General features: G+C 37.8%; 1 protein-coding gene across 2 annotated transcripts in view; it reads left to right on the top strand.

The window, feature by feature from the left end:
• LOC133572082 (copine-8-like) overlaps positions 1-10,000 on the top strand; it is a 139,964-nt gene that overhangs the window by 35,069 nt on the left and 94,895 nt on the right. For both annotated transcript variants that reach the window (XM_061924763.2, XM_061924762.2), the window contains one exon: positions 2,630-2,733. In XM_061924763.2, coding sequence (XP_061780747.1) covers positions 2,630-2,733 — 104 coding nt within the window. The remainder of the gene's footprint in view (positions 1-2,629; positions 2,734-10,000) is intronic.

Raw genomic sequence — 10,000 nt, 5'->3', positions numbered from 1 at the left:
CAGGGGGGCCCGCCCCACTATTTGAGAAGGACTGGCCTAATTGTACCTCATTTGGAATACACTGATGTGACCATCAATCACATTTTATATTCTCGTGCTATTGAACATTTTATCTCCTTTTTGAATTTCCAATTTAGCATTGTCGCAATTAGCAATTTAACATTGTCACTATTAGCAATTTAACATTGTCACAATTAGCAATTTAACATTGTCACAATTAGCAATTTAACATTGTCACAATTAGCAATTTAACATTGTCACTATTAGCAATTTAACATTGTCACAATTAGCAATTTAACATTGTCACAATTAGCAATTTAACATTGTCACTATTAGCAATTTAACATTGTCACTATTAGCAATTTAACATTGTCACAATTAGCAATTTAACATTGTCACTATTAACAATTTAACATTGTCACAATTCGCAATTTAGCAATGTCATAATTTGCAATTTTAATATTGTCACAATTATCAATTTAGCATTGTCACAATTAGCAATTTAACATTGTCACAATTGGCAATTTAGCATTGTCACAATTGGCAATTTAGCATTGTCACAATTAGCAATTTAACATTGTCACTATTAGCAATTTTACATTGTCACTATTAGCAATTTAACATTGTCACAATTAGCAATTTAACATTGTCACTATTAACAATTTAACATTGTCACAATTCGCAATTTAGCAATGTCATAATTTGCAATTTTAATATTGTCACAATTATCAATTTAGCATTGTCACAATTAGCAAATAACATTGTCACAATTGGCAATTTAGCATTGTCACAATTGGCAATTTAGCATTGTCACAATTAGCAATTTAACATTGTCACTATTAGCAATTTAGCAATGTCACAATTAGCAATTAGCAATGTCATAATTTGCAATTTAACATTGTCACAATTAGCAATTTAGCATTGTCACAATTAGCAATTTAACATTGTCACTATTAGCAATTTAGCAATGTCACAATTTGCAATTTAACATTGTCACTATTAGCAATTTAGCGATGTCACAATTTGCAATTAGCATTGTCATAATTAGCAATTTAACATTGTCACTATTAGCAATTTCACATTGTCACAATTCGCAATTTAGCAATGTCATAATTTGCAATTTAACATTGTCACTATTAGCAATTTAGCATTGTCACAACTAGCAATTTAGCATTGTCACAATTTGCAATTTAACATTGTCACTATTAGCAATTTAGCGATGTCACAATTCGCAATTTAACATTGTCACTATTAGCAATTTAGCGATGTCACAATTCGCAATTAGCATTGTCATAATTAGCAATTTAACATTGTCACTTTTAGCAATTTCACATTGTCACAATTCGCAATTTAGCAATGTCATAATTTGCAATTTAACATTGTCACAATTAGCAATTTAACATTGTCACAATTGACAATTTAGCATTGTCAATATTAGCAATTTAACATTATCCCAATTAGCAATTTAGCATTGTCACAATTAGCAATTTAGCATTGTCACAATTAGCAATTTAGCATTGTCACAATTAGCATTTTAACATTGTCACTATTAGCAATTTAGCATTGTCACAATTAGCAATTTAGATTGTCATAATGTTCAATTCAACATTGTCACAATTACCAATTTAGCATTGTCACAATTAGCAAATTTAACATTGTCACTATTAGCAATTTAGCATTGTCACAATTAGTAATTTAGCATTGTCATAATTAGCAATTTAGCATTGTCACAATTCGCAATTTAACATTGTCACTATTATAAATTTAACATTGTCACAATTAGATATTTAGCATTGTCACAATTAGCAATTTAGAATTGTCACAATTAGCAATTTAGAATGATCACATTTCGCAATTTAGCATTGTCACAATTTGCAATTTAGCAATGTCATTATTAGCAATTTAACATTGTCACAATTAGCAATTTAACATTGTCACTATCAGCAATTTAGAATTGTCACAATTCGCAATTTAGCATTGTCATAACTAGCAATTTAGCATTGTCACAATTAACAATTTAGCATTGTCACAATTCGCAATTCAGCATTGTCACAATTAGCAATTTAGCATTGTCATAATTAGCAATTTAGCATTGTCACAATTCGCAATTTAACATTGTCACTATTATAAATTTAGCATTGTCACAATTAGCAATTTAGAATTGTCACAATTCGCAATTTAACATTGTCATAACTAGCAATTTAGCATTGTCACTATTACAAATGTAGCATTGTCATAACTAGCAATTTAACATTGTCACAATTAACAATTTAGCATTGTCACAATTAACAATTTAGCATTGTCACAATTAACAATTTAGCATTGTCACAATTCCAAATGTAGCATTGTCATAATTAGCAAATTAGTATTGTCACAATTAGCACTTTAACATTGTCACAATTAACAATTTAGCATTGTCACAATTCCAAATGTAGCATTGTCATAATTAGCGAATTAGTATTGTCACAATTAGCACTTTAACAATATCACAATTAGCATTTTAACATTGTCAAAATGATCAATTTAGTATTGTCACAATTAGCGATTTAACATTGTCACAATTAGCATTTTAAGTTTGTCACAATTAGCTCGTTAGCATTTACTGACTTCCTTTCATATTTCCTTACAGTTTGGCAGGACGGAGGTCATCGACAACACCCTCAACCCAGACTTTGTCCGCAAGTTCATTTTGGATTATTTCTTTGAGGAGCGGCAGAATCTCCGCTTTGACCTGTGAGTTCACCATTGATCCACGCACGTCACTTGGAGTGCGCGTGCGCGCGTGAGTACGTGGGCGAGAGTGGCGCCGCTTGGCGAGCAAAGCCCGGCCTGAAATATTCATGTCCTGTGCAGAGGGAGATGTACGTTATTCTGCCTTTTAAATAAAAGACACATTTTCTTGTCACTTCCCCGAGCAGCGTTTCCTATTCCGCTTCATCTCACTCCCGGCGCACTTTGAAGACACAACGAGTGACTTTCACTCAAGGGCTTTATTGCGGCAATGATGAGACGTCCATCGGCTGGAACACAAAATAACCTCGGGAGGAGATTGAACGCCTAAAGCCTGTCATCACTGTTATCATAATCGCCACCCTTCCCGTATCGCACCTCCATAGAATTGCACGCCAAGTATTTATTCTTCTTACATTTTGCATCCACATTGTTTTAAAACTGCGGGTGTTTTTGCACAATACTCATCATTTATTGGAGTGCGTCGTAACCACGATATGTCGTAACACGAAACGTCGTAACACGAAACGTCGTAACACGAAACGTCGTAACACGAAACGTCGTAACACGAAACGTCGTAACACGAAACGTCGTAACACGAAACGTCGTAACACGAAACGTCGTAACACGAAGCGTTGTAACACGGAGCATTGTAACATAAAGCGTCGTAAAACGAAACGTAAAACGAAACGTAAAACGAAACGTTGTAAAAAGAAACGTCGTAAAACGAAACATCGTAAAACGAAACGTCGTAAAACGAAACGTTGTAAAACGAAATGTTGTAAAACGAAATGTCGTAACATAAAATGTCGTTACACAAAATGTCGTAACAAGAAAGGTCATAACATAGAACGCTGTAACTTGAAATGCAGTCACACAAAATATATAACACAAAGTGTTAGGTACAAAATGCCATAAATACAAAACGCTGTAACAGGAAACGTCGTAACACGAAACGTCGTAACACGAAACGACGTAACACGAAACGTCGTAACACAAAGCGTCGTAACACGAAGCGTCGTAACACGAGCGTCGTAAAACGAAACATCGTAACACGAAACGACGTAACACGAAACGTCGTAACACGAAACGTCGTAACACAAAGCGTCGTAAAACGAAACGTCGTAAAACGAAACGTCGTAAAACGAAACGTCGTAACATAAAATGTCGTTACACAAAATGTCGTTACAAGAAAGGTCATACCATAGAACGCTGTAATTGGAAACGCTGTCACACAAAATATATAACTCAGGTTAGGTACAAAATGCCATAAAAACAAAACGTCGTAACACGAAGCGCCGTAACACGAAGCGCCGTAACACGAAGCGTCGTGACACGAAACGTCATAACACGAAACGTTGTAAAATGAAACGTCATAAAATGAAACGTCATAACACGAAACGTCATAACACGAAATGTTGTAAAATGAAACGTCGTAAAATGAAACGTCATAAAAGGAAATGTAAAACGAAACGTCATAACATGAAATGTCGTAACACAAAATGCAACATTACACACAGTTTGAACAGTAACACTGGGTTGGAATATTTAATTAATATATTCAATTAATATTTACACAAAGTACTCATAAAACACTGTAATAAAATATGAAATACACGTTTTAAAAGTGAAAAAAACAATTTAAAAAAATTAAAAGGGCAATTCCCTACTTTTATTCCTGTGGTTGTCTTGCACACTAGAAGGTATGTTGCGAGAAAGGTAGGGACAGGAAACGTCAATAACAAGATCACTACGCTGCTTAATTATGTCTGTCCATTTCATAGGTGCAGATCCTTCCAATGTTAAAAGACAGCATTTGGAGCACGCAACCAACGTTGATTTCTACACTACACCACATCTTTGTGAAAGTGGCGTTGTCCTTCCGCAGTGTAGGAATGCGCGAGTACATATTCTTAAATTGCTAGTTCTCTTCTAATAGTTCTCTTTTTGGAGTGCGTCGTAACCACGAAACGTCGTAACACAAAACATCGTAACACAAAACATCGTAACACGAAGCGTCGTAACACAAAGCATCGTAACACGAAGCGTCGTAACACGAAGCATCGTAAAAGGAAACGTCGTAAAACGAAACGTCGTAAAACGAAACGTTGTAAAACAAAACGTCGCAACACGAAACGTCGCAACACGAAACGTCGCAACACGAGACGTCGCAACACGAGACGTCGCAACACGAGACGTCGCAACACGAGACGTCGCAACGCGAAACGGCGTACCACGAAACGTTGTAAAACGAAACGTTGCAAAACTAAACGTTACAAAATGAAACGTTACAAAACGAAACGTTACAAAACGAAACATCGTAAAACGAAACGTCATAACTTGAAATGTCGTAACACAAAATATCGTAACAAGAAAGGTCATAACATAAAACGCTGTAACTTGAAACACTGTCACACAAAATACAAAGTGTTGTGGTACAAAATGCCAAAAATACCAGACGTCATAACACAAGGCGTTGTAACACACGTTGTAACACAAGGCGTCGTAACACGGAGCGGCGTAAGACGAAACGTCGTAACACGAAACGCCATAACATGAAACGTCATAACATGAAACGTCATAACATAAAATTTTGTAACACAAAATATCGTAACAAGTAAGGTCATAACATGAAACGCTGTAACTTGAAACGCTGTCACACAAAATATATAACACAAAATGCCGTAAAAACGAAACTTAACACAAAACGCTGTGGCACAAAAGAGCGTAACATGTAGTCATAACAAGAAAGGTTGTAACATGTAACGCCGTAACACGAAACGCTGTGACACAAAATATTACAACACAAAATGTTGCAGCACGAAATTCTGTAAATAGAAAGCGTTGTAACACAAACACAAAATAGTATAGCGCCAAACGTCGTAGTACGAAATGTAGCACGAATTGTCATAGCACGTAACGTTGTAGCACAAAGGGGTATAACACGAAACGGCGCAAACCGAAACGCCATAGCAAGAAAGGTCATAACATGAAGCCCTGCCACACAAAATAGAACGCGAAACATCGTAGCACGAAACGTCATAGCAAAAAATGTCATAGCACAAATCGTTGCATTGCGAAATATTGTAGCACCAAGCGGCCTAACATGAAACAGCGCGACACAAAACGCTTTAGCACAAAATGTCGTAGCTGCAAGCTAACGCCTAAATGCATGAACCTTATGATTTAATATTTTGACATTATTTAACACGAGTATGCATCATTGTAACATTTGTAAGTCATAGGTCCCTTTTACGGACGGACCGTACATTGTGTTGCGTTGGTGTAGCATCCTTTCATTTTCTCTTTGCGGTCCTGAGTGGAACTTCCAGATACTTCCAGATCTACTCTATCTATTTATCCCTCCATCCAAGTCTAGCAAAAGCTGCAAAGTACTATTCAAATTGCTTTGGTTTAATGTTATTGTCCTACTTTGATCACATTTTTGAGACACCTAACAAGCATGGGGTTGAGGTGGGCGGGGTTTGGTGGTAGCGGGGGGTGTATATTGTAGCGTCCCGGAAGAGTTAGTGCTGCAAAGGGGTTCTGGGTATTTGTTCTGTTGTGTTTATGTTGATGATGTTCTCCCGAAATGTGTTTGTCATTCTTGTTTGGTGTGGGTTCACAGTGTGGCACATATTTGTAACAGTGTTAAAGTTGTTTATACGGCCACCCTCCTTCAACACAACATTTTAGTAAAAACAGTCACTTTTGCCTCTTTGAGCTGTAATTTGACCCCCTTAACATGCTTCAAAACTCACCAAACTGAACACACACATCAGGACTGGCAAAAATTGCGGTCTAATAAAAAAACCTAACCCCAAATCTCAAAATTGCGCTATAGCGCCCCCTAGGAATAAAACGCAGACAAAACTGCTCCTAGGAAGAAAAACATGACAACACTGCCTGTAACTCCCACTAGGAAGGTCGGAGAGACATGAAACAAAAACCTCTATGTAGGTCTCACCTAGACCTACATTTCATAGATTGACAACCCCCAGCAAAAATCAACAGGAAGTTTGCAATCCCCCCTTCAAAACAACATTTTTGTAAAAACCGGTCACCTTTCTTCAAACATTATCTCCTCTGAGCACGTTTGTCGTTTCGGTTTCAAACTAGCACAGGAGAGAGATTGAACCCTTCTGATTAAAAGTTATTAACAGAGTTTTGATTACTGCTCCGGTTTTGATTTTACGAGCCTTCAAAGTACCGCTGCGCTGATGCTGCTGTGCTGCTGTTGTCTCAAGATGGCCGCTTAAAAGCAGGAAGCACCAGCGTGAGCACACAATGCAGAGAAGGTAGGTACACTAGACAAAAGTATTGGGACACTTAGGACTAAAAGTAGCCAAAAGTATTGGGACACTTAGGACTAAAACTGGACAAAAGTATTGGGACACTTAGGACTAAAACTTGACAAAAGTATTGGGACACTTCGGACTAAAACTGGACAAAAGTATTGGGACATTGAGTCACTTGAGAAAAAGCGCTATATAAATGTAATTCACTTCACTTCACTTCACAGTGTGACCTGTATGACTGTTTGATCAAGTATGCATTGCATTCACATATGTGTGTGTAAGAGCCGCATATATTATGTGACTGGGCCGGCACGCTGTTTGTATGGAGGAAAATCGGACGTGACGACAGGTTGTAGAGTACGCTAAAGGCAGTGCCTTTAAGGCACGCCCACAATATTGTTGTCCGTGTGGAAATCGGGAGAAATTCGGGAGAATGGTTGCCCCGGGAGATTTTCGGGAGGGGCACTGAAATTCAGGAGTTTCCCGGGAAAATCGGGAGGGTTGGCAAGTGTGCGACTGGCGTGAAGCCCGAGTTGCATGGGAGTTTTATTATTGTATTAATAATTATTATTAATATTATTATTATTCATGCATTGTACCTAATGTTATGTCCTGGACTGTCAATATCAATTTATTGATAAAGCAGACAGGAAATGGAGCTGAAGTCTTTGGGTTTGCTGCCTTGATTGTGTGTGCGTGTGTGTGTGTGTGTGTGTGTGTGTGTGTGTGTGTGTGTGTGTGTGTGTGTGTGTTAGTCATTAGTCATCCTTGCTCAATTCAAAATCAGCTCAGAGTTGATTTGTGTTACCGCCTTAGCATCCCCCCCCCATCCCCTCCCCAGGAAGACAGACAGCTAAGAACCAAGAGGAATCCTGTCTGGCCCAGTGCCAACAACGAGTGATGTCATCCGCTCACGAGGCGCCGCGGGACATCCACTCCTGTGTGTGTGTGAGTGTGTGTGTGTGTGTGTGTTTGTGTGTGTGTGTGGCCGAGTAAACATACACACTTTAAGTTTTTCTTAACATGCCCCTCCTTCACACACACATCCACATACACACACACACACATTGACATACACATGGCAAGACACACACACATACACATTGACATACACATAGCAAGACACACACACATACACATTGACATACTTATCCCAAGACACACACACATACACATCGACACACACACACATCCACACACACTTTTACACATGATTACAAGACGGAACGGCACTTGTACTTCCGGCTCAAAAAAACGCCTGTAGGCATTTACCTGGCTGTCCAAAAGGTGGCGCCATAACACACGTTTAATCAAAACTATTTGCTATCTGGTCGTCAGCGAAGAAGAATCGGTATAGCTCGGTTGGTAGAGCGTCCGTGCCAGCAACTTGAGGGTTCCAGGTTCGATTCCCGCCTCCGCCATCCCAGTCACTGTCGTTGTGTCCTTGGGCAAGACACTTTACCCACCTGATCCCAGTGTCACCCACACTGGTTTAAATGTCACTTAGATATTGGGTTTCACTATGTAAAGCGCTTTGAGTCACGAGAGAAAAGCGCTATATAAATATAATTCACTTCACTTCACTTTGATATACACATTGACACACACACACACGTTGACAAACACATTCAAAGACACACATCATTTACACATCGACATAAACACATACACACACATGCACACACATTGATTGATTGATTGAGAAGTTTATAGACACATACACACACACTTTGACATATACACACAAATACACATTGACATACACTTACACACATGCACAAACACAGACATACAAATTGACATACACTTACACGCACACACAGACATACACGCACATACACATTGGCACACATGTACACACGCACGTTCACACACATTGACGTACACATACACGCACACATTCACACACAAACGCACACACAAACACACACACAGGCACACACACTGATTGATTGATTGAGAAGTTTATTGACATCTTAAAGAATTGAATCCATGTAATGATTTAAAAAGGCAAATGGATGGCACAAAAAGCCAAAAGGCTTGTTTCCATTGTGGACCATTAAATATTCATCACATTTAATACCTTCAATAATAAAAGATATATAACCTGGAACATGTATGTAAAAAATTACGTTCAAAAAACACACACATTTGCATACACGTTGTCATACACATACACAAGCACGCATAAACACACACTTTGATGTACACGTACACATACACACGTGCACAAACACACACATACAAATTGACATAAAGATACACACACAGAGACATAAGCACACATACACATTGACACACACGTACACACGCACATACACACACATTGACATACACATGCACGCACACATTCACACACAAATGCACACACACATACACACATTGACAATCACACACACACACATTCACTTTGACGCACACACACACACACACATGGTGTGTGTGTGTGTGTGTGTGTGCGTGTACGTGTGTGATTATGAGGCGACATGAATGATTCATGAGGCGTAGAGAGTGACAGAGGTGAACATGAAGCACACCTGTGTCTTACGCCGCCAGCACCTTACCTGACTCCACTTTGCTCCGATAGATGCTAACGAGCTGGCTAGCAAGCTGACTAACTGCTCCACATTTTATCTTATTACGTCTTATTTTATCATATCTTATCTTATTATATCTTATCTTATTACCTCTTTTCTTATTATACCTTATCTTATGAGGTCTTATCTTGTTACGTTTTTTCTTATTATATGTTATTTCATTACGTCTTATCTTATATCTTATCTTATTACGTGTTTTCTTATTATATCTTATCTTATGACATCTTATCTTATTACGTTTTTTCTTGTTATATCTTATTTCATTAAGTCTTATCTTATTTTATTACGTGTTTTCTTATTATATCTTATTTCATTATGTCTTACCTTATATCTTATCTTATGATGTCTTATCTTATTAAGTTTTTTCTTATTATA

Source organism: Nerophis lumbriciformis, linkage group LG29, assembly GCF_033978685.3.
Source record: "Nerophis lumbriciformis linkage group LG29, RoL_Nlum_v2.1, whole genome shotgun sequence".
Lineage (NCBI taxonomy): Eukaryota > Metazoa > Chordata > Actinopteri > Syngnathiformes > Syngnathidae > Nerophis > Nerophis lumbriciformis.
This window is presented reverse-complemented; position numbering and strand designations above follow the sequence as displayed.